This window comes from Alligator mississippiensis, chromosome 7 (assembly GCF_030867095.1).
Source record: "Alligator mississippiensis isolate rAllMis1 chromosome 7, rAllMis1, whole genome shotgun sequence".
NCBI lineage: Eukaryota > Metazoa > Chordata > Crocodylia > Alligatoridae > Alligator > Alligator mississippiensis.
Window position 1 is genome coordinate 45,957,332 of NC_081830.1, and position 14,890 is coordinate 45,972,221.

The 14,890-nt window shown below is 44.4% G+C and overlaps 1 protein-coding gene across 2 annotated transcripts in view; it reads left to right on the plus strand.

The window, feature by feature from the left end:
• Nucleotides 1-9,444: 9,444 nt before the first annotated feature.
• The window catches only part of CLSTN2 (calsyntenin 2), an 846,150-nt gene continuing 840,704 nt past the window's right edge, over nucleotides 9,445-14,890 (plus strand). The window contains exon 1 of one of the 2 annotated variants that reach the window (XM_019478714.2): nucleotides 9,445-9,797. In XM_019478714.2, coding sequence (XP_019334259.1) covers nucleotides 9,731-9,797 — 67 coding nt within the window. In that variant the 5' untranslated portion in view covers nucleotides 9,445-9,730. The remainder of the gene's footprint in view (nucleotides 9,798-14,890) is intronic. The other variant, XM_019478713.2, reaches the window with a different exon arrangement.

Genomic DNA, 14,890 nt, shown 5'->3' on the forward strand with positions numbered 1-14,890 from the left:
TTCTCACAAGACAACCACTCTCTCACCGATCTTTCTGTTTAAATCGTCAAAGGGAATTTACAAAACACCTTTCATAGACGAGCTTATGAACTTCATTAGACCATATGGTACATTATAACCTGCCTGCCATCTGATAAGCCCAGATAACTTATCTACATTTTATCAGTTACATTCTATCACCAGGTCTACATTCCCCACTTTTCCTCCTCCACCTACTTGTTTCATACCTTTTGTCTCCCATGGCCTACGATCCTTACTGCCATGCATTTGCATTTTCACAGACCTGCATTTTGCAGATTGGCTTCTGTTCCACCCAGGAGAATGCAAAATAACAGCAGACTCTCCCTATGCCTGCAGAAGGGTGCCTGTGCCTGAAAACTTGCAGCTCATAAATTTTCCAACTATTTTGTTGGTCTAATAAAAGATATCACATTTGCCCAAATAACTGTCTGCTTATGTCCTTAGACCAAAATGGCTACAACCAACACCACCGATAAGATTTTGGACAAGCACAGGTGGTCAGTACCTCACTTTCATAATTCATTCAGAAGTGGGTACTTCTAGCAGCAGAGCTATACTCTTGTCATTAATTCAGTAATGACTTGTATCTCCTACTGAAGTGCCATCTCTGCTTCCTGCTCTGGAGGTCTCTATTTCTTCTTTTGAGGTCTCCACCAAAGGGCTGTTGTTATGTGATTAAGTGAGACTGAAATACAAGTGGCAGCTTTAGTTAATGATTTAACTTTTATTAAAAAGTAAGTAACATTCATAATGAGTTAAAGATCACTACTACTTGTAAAGTAAAAAAACAAAAAGCCAATTTGGGAGAACTCTTCAAATATATATATATATATATATTTGCCACTCCTTGATGTCATTGGCACAGATGTCAGCTCTTCCTAGTGAAGAGAGAAGATAATAGCTTTGCCTGTAAAGATCTGAGGTTGACCTAGGGAATTCTGGAAAGTAGTACAAGTGCTTCCCCCAAAAAGCACTTCCTTGAGATTAGGATGTAAGCACCCCTGTCTCTTCTCAGAAAATCCTGTAATGAGGATGTTAGGGACAAGTACTTCACCCCAAACTCAAAGCATCATTTAGCTTGGACACTGGATAGGAACAAGCACTTCTATCCCAAGAAATTCCATAGCCAGGGGTTTGCGGCAAGCACTCGTTTAGTATCTTAAAGTTGGAGTGCGTTTGAGTTACAAGGCCACTATCCAGCCTCCTCCCCACAAATTCTTTTCCCTTTGGGAAGTATTCCTGTTTACACAAACTGTCTTTCCCTATCTCTTGCCTTCCTGCCTCTTTCCTGACAGTTTGGTGAATGAACCTAATTGCTTTCAAGAGGCATCCAGCTGGTAGCTGGCTTCAAGGGCTACAGACAGACATTCGAAAAGCAGGAGCCTGAATTGATTCAAATTTTGCAAGTTAGTCTAACCTGCCTAGGTTGAAACAATTTGCAAGTGTACAGACATTCCCTCTGGACTGAGGAAATGCAGGCACATGCCTGTCCTGGTGTGAGTCTCTTCCTGGGGAGGGGGCTGTGAGTGGGGGTTAGAGCTGCTGCAGACTGCATGGTGTGAGCGGCAGCACCAGGGCTTGGAGGGGGCCATAGCCCTCACAAACCCTCCTAGCACTGCTGCCACTGCTCCCCCTGCACAGTCTGTAGCAACTTTCCTCACAGCACAACCCCAGCTCGCAGCATGGGTTGCCAGAAAGAAGCTCACACTCCAGGACACCATGATGGGCAGCTGCCCCCATCATGGTTGCTCCCCCCTCACCACTCCAGCAGCAGGAGTGGGAAATGGCCCTATAAGTGGGGGGCAGGGAGGGGGGCTTTTCCCTCCTCTGTCCCTAGGGGACCGCAGCAGGGTCTGCCTGCCCCAACTGCTGCCACCACTGCTGCTTGCTCCCTGCATGCGGTGAACCATAGGAAAAGCCTCCTCCTGCCCATCCACCAGATGCTGGAGGGAGGGGAGAATAACCCCTCCTCCCTGCCCTCTCATCTAAGAGGTTGTGCCATTGTCGCTGGAGTTGCAATGGGGGAGTGACTGTGATGGGGGCTGTAACCCCTGTCATAGTGTCCTGGAACATGAGCCTCTTTCTGGTAGTGGGGCCACGTTGCAGGGGCTTGCGGGGTTATGGCCCCATCTGGGCCTTGGTGCTGCTGCTCACACCACACAGTCCACAGCAGCTCTGATCCTCACTCGCAGCCCCTGCCAGGAAGAGGCTTGCACTCCCTGGACACCATAGCAGGGGCTACTGCCCCCATCAAGGGCCTTGCCCTCTCACTGCTTCAGTGGCAGGGGCAGGGACACAACCAGAGCTCAGCTAGCACAGCCCCCTAGTTGGGGGAGCAGAGAGGGGGGTTATTCCCCACTCCCACTGGCGCCTGGCGGAGAGGATAGGAGGGGGCTTAGCCCACTGCTTGCCCCGCACTGGGAGCGTGTGGCAGTGGGAGTCAGGGTGGGCAGACCCCATCGCAGGCCCTGAGGGCAGAGGGGGCGGAGTGGGGAATAACCCCCTCCCTACTCTCCCTTGCCTAAGGGGGCCTTGTTGGCTGGCCTCTGGCTGTGCCGTGGGAGCTGTGACAGCGGGGGGGGGGGGGGGGCGTGCCTGGCAGACCGCAGCTTGGGTCCGTGCTGGTGGGACAAGAAGGTGGGAATTAAACCCCCACCCTGGCCAGTTCACTCCAGGCTACTGCTGGGTCTGGCCATGCCCCCACCGCTGGAGTAGCCAGCAGAGAAATGCAAGTCGTACTGGTGGGACAGGGGAGGGAGGGGGGAATGAACCTCTTACCTGTTCCCTTTGGGGGACAGTGTCTGGCCAGACCCTCCGCCCCTGCCTGTCCCTGCTCTGGCTGGGGAGCAGAGGGGCGGGGCCAGCTCTGCTCTGCTGGAGCAGAGAGCACAGCTAAAAGAATACCAGGATGCTGACGGACTCTGGTTTAACTTAAACAAGGAAGGGGGTTGGGATAGATATTGCATAGTTGAGTTCAATCAGTTAAATCTGATACTGTATTCAACCAGGTTTATCTCAAACTGGTTTTGGCTATGTTGAAACTGGTTTATGTGCACTGACCTTTTGTTCTGTTACAGGTTTAAACCAGTTTTTGATCACTTAAACCAGTGTATGTGTAACATCTGTCCCTAGCCAAGGAGGACTAAGCAGCTGAAACTCCTTTCTTTTCTATTCAATATGTGTGGTGATGATCTAGGGGAGTAGGAAGGAAATATGATTAAGTCTTGATCCTCTGGATCAGAGACCTACTTCGGAGGGGTATATCTTTTTCAGCCAAGGAAATGTGAATCTGGAGGGGATTCAGAGTATATTCCTGAGCTATGTCTGATTAAGGCCTAAATTCAAGAAAAAAATTAAAATACATGCTTAAGTTCATACCTATTTAGGCAAGCACTTAAGCAGCTATTTATTAAGTACTTAGTTAAATTTAGTGATATGTTTCAGCTATTTTTGAATAGCAATCCTTTCCTGAATAAAGTAACAAAAGTAAAAAAAAATGCATTCCTTCCTCAAAATTAATCTTTAAGAAAATGGGTCATAAAATGAGGTCAGTGATGCCTATTGGAATTTAACGAAGTGACAAAAGCAAGGAAATTCAGAAGTAAGACCAAAACTGTACCTGTAAATTTGAAAGCTGGGGATCTGGCCCTACATCTTTCATTAATTTTAATAGAAGATGTATGTTTGAACCTCCTGCACACCTTCAAAATTGTAACCTAAGTCTGTAACTTTTCCTTAAAATAAAGGAGAAGGCCAGAACATATTGGCAGCCTTATTTTAGCTATTCTGGATGAAGTCAGAGCCAAATCTTTAAGCCAATAAAGATTTTTCCCCTTTACAAAAAAGTCTGGTCTGTCTTTTGTTTTATATATATTTCCAGAAGATTATAAAACATGCATTTATTTATTAAGTTAGTTCATTTATTTAGGTTAAATTATTTAAACATAGGTTTATTCTTGAATTTAATTAACACATTAACAATTGCAGCATATAGAGAAAGAAATGTTTATATTTATAGTCATTGCTCAAGCTGAGTTTGTTAGAGCGTATTCAGTGGCTATGTTGTTTATTTATTAAAAGCTATTGACCTGCATAAATCTCTAGAGGAACATATGTGCGCTACTAGATATGGCAATGGACCTAGTTAGTAGCAGTGGCAAAACACTATATAACTCAGTTCTAACACTGAGGGCATTTTTAAAAGCACTGAGAAAAAAGAACAAGTAATTTGGAAGAAACTGGGTCTAAGTCAATTTTACTGTAAAGAATCATCAGTGAACAAAGTACTGTTGCTTCTGTTTATACCAGAGCTAAATTTTGCTCACAGATAAAAAAAGCAAGTCACTATATTTGACTAGCAGGTTCACACTCTGTTTTTCAGTTTTTAAAATAAGGTGAATACTATTTATTCTTCTATAATGCAATTACTGAAGTCATTTAGACTTAAAATATTAAGATACTTGTATTACAATGCTATATTTTAAGTCTGCTTTCTTCCTTATAGAAACACACAAATTCCTTCCCAACACTGCTGTAATTGTAATATCTTCCTAGAGCATGGTAAGCTATATGATCAACATTTGACCCATAAGATTAGCACTTTTTGTCATTTTCTCTTTGTTGGACACCATCTTGCAATGTGCTTTGGAGATAAATAAATAAGTATGACCTACAAATTGGTCAAAACATGGTCATATTGAAACTGCAATGTTATTTTTAAATGTTAAATAATGATGACATTATTTACTATAAATTTGTACTGTGGCTTGAGGCACCAATGAGATCACATCCTCCCTTTAACTGGGTGTTGTACAAGTGTACAGAAATAGCAAGTCCAAGTAAAAAAGAACAGATACCCCAGGGCCCTGATCTTGTAATAAGTGCTGCTTGAGTGTACAATGCAGGATCAAGGACTAACCTAATATAGAGGCATGCAAATTTGTAAGTAGAAATATGTCTTAAGCATTTTTTAAAGTTAAGAAACAATCTTCATTCACTTGTTTTTTATTAATGGAGCTTAGCCTTTTTAACTGTGCTGACACTATGATGTGCTTTAATATTATTTCTAAAAAAGCTGCTAAATTGTTTCATCTAGGCATTAGTCCCTTTAATTAGAAGAAATTGTAACCATCATGATTCAAATGCATAATGGAATGGAAAAAAATATAGTTGACTGTGACCTTGGAGCTACCCGAATCTGTGCAGCAGACTGTATATCTCTAAAGGCAAATCCCTTTGTCCAGCAGATATCTTGTATCCACACTGGGGAAATTACGACAAAAAATAAGCCTTAGATCTCCAAACACAAATGGAGCTTTCTGATGGACTGTCTCTGATGTCAGACCCATGTCAGTAATTCCTAGAGAATGCATGACTATGACCTTTTCCCCCTCGTTTTATAATTTCCATTTCACGAGGCCAATAAAACATGTCAGGCCGAAGTGAGTTTGTGTTTTCAGTGTGGGAGTTATTGCACTTCTCAGGAGATGGAAGGAGTGTGACTGCATGAATCTCAGATGAGAAATAATCCTTCAGAAATTGGGGGTCTGGGATCAGATACTACATTTACATAATATGACCACTGGCCGCAAAGAAACATAAAATGGAAATTAAAGTTACAGTCCTTAAATAATTAGAAATGTGTGAGTAAATGACTTACACAGTCTCCAAGGCAAAACTATGGAAGGTAATGGGCATGGATGTCTGTGGATCAACATAAAAGCTGACCCTTAATAATATCATTAATATTAAATCTGAAAATTGATGTCACACCATTCATATTATTTCAGTTATTAAAATATTTTATTTAAATGAATGTTTATCAGTAAATATCCTTGGCTTCTTATTGGTGGAAGAACAGTATATGGGATATCACAACAGATCATAGGACTCATTGGCTATAATGTAAAAATAAATAGAAATTGTGGTTAAGGCATCTGATCTGGGTTCACTTCCCAGTTATGTTATAGATTTCTTTTGTCACTTAATCTGTCTGTCCCGTAGTTCCCCATCTATAGAATAGAGTTATTTGTCCTTTTCTCCCACGTTTTGCCGGCTTTGCTTTTTTAGCCCAAGTTCTTTTAAAAAGAGATTTTGTCATACTGTACAATCCTAGCACTGTGGAATCCTGGTCTTGGTTGGCAAGACTGTGGGCCACCATAACACAAAACAAAATAAAGGTAAGCATTAAGGGTTAAAAAGAAAAAGAGTATCTCTTTCTACAACTTCCTCACAGCCTAGCAGGTTCATTATAGAAACCAATAGTATTGTATTTACATATATATTAATAAAGTATGCTATTCACCCAGAGTAAGCATATTCAAATCCTTTTCAAAGAGAAATTTTTGCATTACAGACATTTTTGGCTCTGTTTTCAGCATAAATTATTATTTAAGGTACTGAATCATAAAACCTATAGATTTGACAGTTCCTCAGTGCTTTTGCAGTCTGTGTCAGTCTGGCTGCTGTAAATACTCTCATGGGAGTGCATTTAAAGCAAGGTGCACAGAGATTTACCATGCGGTTTCCATTAACACTAATCACAGACATTCAGGTAAACCTCTCTGCATCACACTTAATATTTACTTCTTCAGGCTGAATGCATGGGTGGCAAGCACCGCAGTGCACCTTTTAAAAAGCAGCTGCAGTATATGTGGCTGATTTTACAAGATATGTAGCAGTATGCTCCCAGTTGGCTGTTAGGAAGCATGATCAAGCCTCATAAGATGTACCAAAGAGGTTTTATGAGATGTTTGCAGGAAAGCCTTACAGTTAACACTTTGGGGACCAAAAGGCTTCCTCCAAACTAGAGGAAGTGGAGTGGCTTATTACACCTTTCCTTTTTTTTTTAAATAAAAAGAGAAACAAGCAAATATTGATGCAGGTAAATTGTCCCTAGAGCCAATCTTTTACCTCTCACTTGATATTATTGCCAATATAATTTTCCCCCCTTTAAATCTGTCCCCCAACTCCACCCCCATAATGTAACTTACAGGGAAACAGCTGTCATAACCTTCCCTATAGTAGTCAAGGGTAGCACTAGAATAGACATCCATCATGATCTGTATAAATAGCTCAGGAAAGATTTGTCTGGGAAGGAGTGGAATGGCATGATGAGCTTGTGGTTCCATCAGTTCCCTATCAACAATAGGTACTGAAGCAGAAAGTGTAGACCACGGCTTGTCTGTTTTGCCCCTTGTCTAGTGTGTGCCCAAATGGAGGGGAATCCTTGGGTTCCCGCACACTGAAAGAATCTTGTTTACAGAGTTGCAGAAAGTGGAGGATGGACAACTCCCTTCTTCCCCTGGTAACCTCTAGTTTTATTCTCCTGTGTTCTTGCCTGCAGATGGACTGTACAAGTTCTGTTTTCTGGCCTATATGAAGGAGCCCACTCATAACTGAGGGCTCTGGGTGTTATGAACGCTTAAATAATGATCCTACTATTATAATGATGAATTTGCCCTTTCCTGCCTCTTTGGGTTTTGGCTACGTGGGAGCTTTCAGCTAAGTCAGTGTGTATCAACTAAGTGATGATGCAAGTGTATGCAAGGTAATGCATGTTAAACTGCACAATTCAGGAGGAAAGTGGCTTTATATACTTTTATCTTAATCTTCCTTCAAGGAGTAAGCTACAGAATCCAAGGCCACTTTAGTCTGAAATAGGAACATCCCCCTGGGGATTTAAGATGTTTAATTTATGTTTACACCTTTAGCTTCTTTTAGATGGATGGCCTCAGCATTCCTGAATGTCTCCCTGCAGCTAAGCCCTTACTCTTTAGCTAGATTCTTCCTGTATTCCCCAGGCCTTGCCAAGAGCTGTCTTTGGCTGGTGCTTTTTGTCTCCAAGTCTTTTCCATTTCGCCTGGTCACATATTTCTCCCTCCCCCTTTGTCAGAATCCTCTCAACCGCGTCCTTCCTTACCCTTACACTCCTCTCCCTTCTTTTTCCAAACTCTCCTATTTACTTTAAACCTGTCATACTTTCCTACCTCCACTGGCTTCTTGACCCCACCCGCAAACCTATTTATCCTCCCTAGTCTCCCTTGCTGAAGGACCTGCTTCTTCTCCTATCCAGTCTTTATTCTTTCACTCAACTAAATCATATTTCTCTTTCACTCAACTAAATCATATTCCCCCCCCCCCATTTTGTCCTCTTCTCATTTTAAACACCTGCCCCCAGTCTCTTTTTGCTCCCCATCAGTATCTCCTTACTTTCTCCCTCCAAGCACAGCTGCATTCCTCACTTTTGCTAGTCTCCCCTAGGTTGGCAGAGAACCAAGTCTCTCTTGTAAACCCTTTCCCCACCTTTCCCTAATCTCCCATTCTCTTCTTCCAGATTTCCTCTTTCCACCCTGTTATATCCTCTGTATTCTCCTGCCTTTCCCTCAAACCCCATCTTTCATCTCTCTCTCTCTCTCTCTCTCTCCTAATCGCTTTCCTATTTCTCTGAATCCTTCTGTACCTCCACAAACTCTACCAAAAAGAGGTTTGCTCACTTTTTCTTCAAACACCTTTTCCTCTTCTTCCCAGGCCCTTCTCTTCTCTCCCCTGTGGCTGCCCCCCACCCCTCTATTTTCCAAAACACACCACATCCTCTTCTCAAGCACCCTATCTTCTGCCTCCTTTTCTCCTATCCTCCTTGACTGGGCTTTCCTGGAAGAGGACAGTGGTTGTCCCATCTCCAAATCTCACACTCTACTCCAGTCTCCCTTGTATTCTGGCTTCCACATTTACCCCTTGACCCCAAGTGCCCTCTGAAACTTTCAACCACCCTGGTCCTCTCTGCAACAAGACCCCAGCCCTTCCCTCCACCCCTCTCGAGCTTCCACATGGCTCTGCCAGTCCCCAAACCCTTGGTTGCCCCTCCACACTCTTCTGCTTCATCAGCTCTGCACCCACGAGGCCTGCGACCCTCTCCTGCTCTGGGAGGGCCCCAGCTAGGACCCATCCTCACAGGACCCTTTATTCCCCTGCTGTGGCCGTGGCGGCAAAGGTAGGGCCCCTCTTTGGGTGCGTTTCCCTGCAGGGAGCCAGCGTTGGGGCCCAGGTTGTCCTGTTGCTCTTGCCCCAACCCTCCAGGATCACCTTGGAGTCTCCAGGAATTAGCTATAACTTGCCAGGAGGCTGCTGAAAGTCACCCAGCAGATCAATGTTAGGGCATTCATTGAAACAAACATGAAATGCGGAACCCGATTGATACAGTAGTCCAGTAGGTTTTTAAAATGTAATAGTAACGTGCATTTGCCTTCCTGATGTGAAGTCCTTCATGTCATTATGCCATGTGATGAAACCTCCCGGAATAGACTCAAACGGAGTTGGGAGGCGCCCCCCCGAGCGGGGAAGAGGGCAGGTGCGGGGAGCGCGGGTCCCGGGCGCGGGCTGCGGGAGGCTGCAGCCCCCTGCCCCCGGCGGCCTCTCCCCGCCCGTCTGCCTCTCTCTTCCCGCATGCATATGCATGCCTCTCCTCCCTGTGACGTCGCAGCAGTCCCGGGGTGAAAGCCGGAGCCGCTCCGGCCCCGCCAGTGAGGCTGTGAATGACTGAGCAGCGGCAGCCGCCGCCCGAACAGCATCACTGCTGTGCCGCCGCCGCCCCTGTGAGGCAGCCGGAGGGCGAGGCCGGCGGAGCCCGCAGCAGCCGCCGCCGGGGGGGATTCTCCGGCGGCGCCAGCGCGAGGGGGAGCCGGAGCCGGAGCCACCCGCCCGGGGGAAGATGCCGGGGCTGGGCTGGCGGCCGGCGCTGCTGCTGCTGGTGCTCGGCAGCCTCCGCGCCGCGAAAGGTGGGAGCTGCGCGCCGGGAAGTTTCCCAGCCGCGTGCGGGGGGCGGCGGCCGCGGGGAGGGGACGGGGCGGCGGGGCCAGCGCCCTCCGCCGGCTCGGGAGGGGCGGCCGGTCCTGGCCGAGCCCCGCGCGCTCCGGGGCAAAGTTTGAGGCGGGCGGAGGAGCGGAGCCGCGGGGCCCGCGAGGTTGGACGGGCGCCCCCGGGGCCGGGCCGCCGCTGCAGCAGCTGCCCCGCGGCGAAATGCTTACTCATGTGGCGGAGGTGCCTCGCAGCCGGGCGGGAAACACCGGCCGGGGGGGGCCGCGTGTCGCCCTCCCGCCCGGCGGGACGCGGCAGCAAGAGCCGCATGGCGTGGCCGCGGCGCGGGAAGGCGGGTGCTGGCTGGCTTCAGCACCTGGCGGGGCCGCGGCTCGGCACCGTCCCTGCCCAACTTGTTGACTGCAACTCTTTTGCTGCGGGCGGAGGCGCGGGTAGGACCGGGGATGGAGCGGCGAGGGCCGGGAGGGGTTTCCCAGGACGTCCTCGTTACCAACTCATCCTGGTTAGCCGCAGAGAGGGAGTCTTGCTTTGCGCGTGGGCTGGGGGCTGAGGGCTCTGGCTGCCAAGCAAACCAGCGGCCGCGGGAAGGGGAGAGTGAGGTGGCGGCACCGACTGTGCTGGGAAGCCCAGCCCAGCCCAGCCCAGCCCAGCCCAGGGGGGCTGTGTCTGTTGCCTCTCTTTGCCAAAACGGACTGCTGGAAATTCATTTACGCTTATTTTTTCAGTAACTTGTTTTTTATGTGGACCTGACCCTTAGCAATCTCTGTGTGTAAGCCTGGTCCATTCTGGCATTTGTGGTTTGCTTTGGTTCTTTCTCTAGGTGAATCTGATTTCTTTGCTTGACCTGTTTTTTTCCTTGCTGTCCTGTCCTGACTCTCTCTATAAGGAAGCCCCTCAGTGAAGGGAAGCTGAAGTTTTGAAAACTTTTGCTTCAGTTTGCTTCCAGATAACTTTAAAGTGATCTGCTTTCTCTTCCTTCTGTAAGAAGTCTTGTCATTTACCTCATTTGAGTATGGGGAACCTTTTGTGCCTATTAGAGCTGCACTGGTGTCAGTCCCAGTTCAATATGAAGCTAATTGTTTTTGGAGAAAAGATTGCCTGAAAATAACCTCGCAACACTCAGAAATAGTATAAAATCCCTTCAGACATATAGTAAGGGACTTGATACTTCTATTTGCAATTCAGTGCATGCATCATGGTCCCCATGGTATGCAATGTTTCAGGACAAATAACACTGATGCATAATAACCAACAAGAGTGTGTATTTTATATGAGGATTTTATCCTCCTCTTACCTACATAACATGTGCTTTAAGATCATCAGTTCTTGTTGTAGATCTTTTCCTCTGGCAAATATTCCAGATGTCATTCCTTCTTAGGTGTGTTTTTAAAATGTGGTAGGTAGTTCAGCAGTCTGGCACATTTTAATTCTTTTTGTCAAGGCTTCTACTTTCCATTTAACCACTGGAGGGCTGCAAAGAGCATTTTTGTACAGCAGTAACTTTAAAAATAAATATTTAATGATAAAAAATAGACATTTTAATGACACTTTTGTTGGTATTTAACATTGTTTGGATTTTCCTTTACTGCTTTACATGCATTTCTGGGTTTAAAATTTGACATCAGCTGAGGATAAAATATAGGAGAATAAACTACCATATCTTAATATCTAATACATTTAGTATCTGATGTACTTGTCTCTGAAGCTCTGGTTTTCATTCCCATCAATAAAGTGCGGAAAGCCAGTGTGTGTGTGCATAAGAACCTTGTATTGCTTTCTTCTTTCTCAATATTTTTCTGTATGGGACTAAAAAGACTTATACGTAGAATTAGTTAAAAAGCTTGCTAATGTAACGCTGGAGTTGGCTGCTATCTTGAAGCTGTATGCTTTCTGACTTGAGGCACATGTAAGATGTCATGTATGCCTCTTGCATTCTGTTCCTCTTACTAGGGGGTTAGCACAGGCAATCCATACAATGAAACTCAGAACAGTAATTGTATCTCAGCTGTTTTGGTGTTACACTACTCAAATGTTTATATTAAAATACATGAGTTTGGGAAATAGAGGAGGATCACTGAAATCAGCAGTCTCTGTTTGGGTCATTCATTAGTAGGGCTGCCTGGAAAAGGATAGGTCTGTTATGCGAACCGCCCCAAAACAAAACAACCTTCCCCTCCCCCCGAACAAAACCTCCGGAGATTCCAAATTGATATTCATTCTGATGTGGAACGAAGTCAAGACCTTTTGAAATGCTTCATGAAGGGACAAAAGGGAGGATATCTAGCATAGATAATAGCCCAGTGCCCCGGGTTCTTAGCTAGGATGTTGGAGCCTCAGGTTCAGGTCCTTTTGCTGCCTGGTTATAGAACAGTGTTGGACCTTGGTTTTCTGCTTCTCAGTAGAGTGGCTTAACCCACCAGGCTGCTGGCTGTTCTTTGACCTTACTTGCTGTGCTCTTTGGACCTGATGTTCCGTCCTGGACCCAAAAAGCTTTCTTGATTTAAAATTTTCATCAAAATTGATATTTCCACAAAACAGTTCAGTTTTAGTGCAATGGCACTTTTCAACATTAATGTTTGATTTCCTCCTCCCCCACCACCCCATTTTGAATGACTTAGAGGTTTCCTGTAGATAGATTAAGATATCTACTTCTACATCATGTCTAGAAGCCCTAGAATCTCATCCCTAATGTGGCCTTCAGTTGTATAACATACTAGTATTTTCCAGCAGATCTTAATACACTAGCACATATGGCCACAAGCAGGAACAAGTGAAAATCTACTGGCAGTTTCCTACCTTTCTCTCCATCTCCACAAATGCGTACATACATAAATCAGATCATTAAAATTATTTATTATCTCCTTTAATATTAGTTTATTAAACTGCTCAACCAAGCTTAACAAAGATTGCCAACTCCAAAATGCCTTGTGGAATCTAAATAGGTGCATATTGGAGCTCAGTTCTCATGGTATCTTGCAGCAGCATTAAACATCACTTTCATCCTAATTTAAGTACACCAGCAGGCATTTCAGTGATGTGAATAACTAGGATCATATTTGATAAAAATTCAATTAGTTACATATGCAAAACTTGCAGCCTTAGTCATACAGGATGTTTCCAAATAAAAAGAACATCCGGTCCCACTTATCAAGTCTGTTATCTGAATACAGCTAATGTGATTATCAGCGATATTCAAACAACTAGCTCAGAGACACAGACTATTTTACTTAAATACATAAAGTCTGAACGCCCCCCACTATCCAGTAAAATTGATAGGAAGATCCCAATTTCTAAATTAGTCAATAATATCTACACAATTAATATATTAACATGATGAATTTGAAGCTGTATTTTAAATTGTTTTAGTATCCTAGATATTAGTCTGACACTCTCCAAGTAAGTTTGAAGTGTTCTTACCTATGTAGAATAGAAACAGCTCTTTTATTCCCGTATCCAAAACATTACAGACAGCATGGATACCTTTATTAGAAACAAAGATTCAGAGTCAAGCAGCCTATTAATCTACTCTTGATGCTGCTGCCAGCTTGTCATGGGACCTTGGATAATCACTTAAATACTTTGTCACCAGTAAACACTGCCTCAGCTTCCTCACAGGTAAAGGTCTGAAGCACTTTGAGATCTTGAAAAAATCTCAAAAGTCAACTCCTACAAGTACCAGGCATATAAAACTGCATAATTGCAGAATCAGAACTTTCAGAAAACTAAAAACAGGATTTGATGCTACTTGTATTGTTTAGGAGAATCATAATATTTAGTTGATTTCTTTGAACCTAGCTAGAATAGATGCTCCATGTCCTGGCTGTGTTAAATAGTTGCCATATTTTGCATCCATTCCACTCCTGTTCTGTTCCCTGGAATATCACCAAAACTGAGACCTGCCACTTGGTGCTTTCATCCAAGGCTTTCTGTGCACTTCAAATACGTGCATGGAGAATGCAGGGGCTGTTAGCTGGTCAGTATAGATGGGGCAATTATTCATCACTTGTCTCTTTCAAAGTGGCTATCCTCATGGGAACTCATGGAGATGTTTGTAGCTAGGTGGGTCTTGTCTCCAAATGTCACCCTAGCACCATGGCAGGATGGCTACAGTCTGCTTGCTTAAATTTTTAGAGATTAGTTCCTACTCGGTAGGAAAGCCTGAAGTTGAGAGCTATTGTCACCGTGTTTTACTTGTTTACTATCAGTGAAAAATACTTAACTGGAAAAATATATTGATGGTTCAATCCTTCTTCACAACCATTAGATACTAAAATGAAAGCAGTGTGTGAAAATTCGCTCCCTGTAATTATAGCTTGGCCCTATGCTAAGAACACATCCAATGACTGCTTCAGTGTCCTCAAAAAGAAGATTCATAGTGTTATTGAATACCAGAAAGAACATCTGACATTAGTTCTGTTCATCCCAATGAAGCCAGTAAAGTTGTCTCATGCATTTTTGTTTTCTATGTTAGGTGGTGATAAGAGTATTTGGTAAGATATTTGGAAAAGCCTTATCCCAGCTTTCAAGAGTCCTTCTCTTTGCCCCATTTGTTAAACTCTTGTCTTTTAGGTCTCTTGCATTCTCTTTCCATCCTATTTTACTTGCTTTTAATTGGTTTTCTTTCTTTGCTTTAATGATATGTACAAGGGATATGCTGAAGAAAAAGGCAAATCTAGTGTGCTTAGTACACGCATGCTTTAATGTGCAGTAGCCTATTTTACTGCGCATTTAAGTGTCATGTAAAAAACCATGCAATTACGTTAATGTGCAGTAAAATAGGCTACTGCACCTTAAACATCACTTTAAAAACATGCATTTGGTACTGCTCAGTAGGGCAGCCTAATGAGCATTTATTTAGTATCTCATACTGGAGGTACTACATTTAATGCACGTAGGAAAAGTGCATTAATGCATGTGTAGACGTATCCACAGAGTAGCTGAGTGGAATAGCTAGTACAAGGGGGGCCACTGTGTAGCATGTAAGCAGAATACAGAGTAGATTGGGCAGGGAGTTGAAGGCAGGAAGCAGAATGCTGAGTAGCAGATCAGGTAG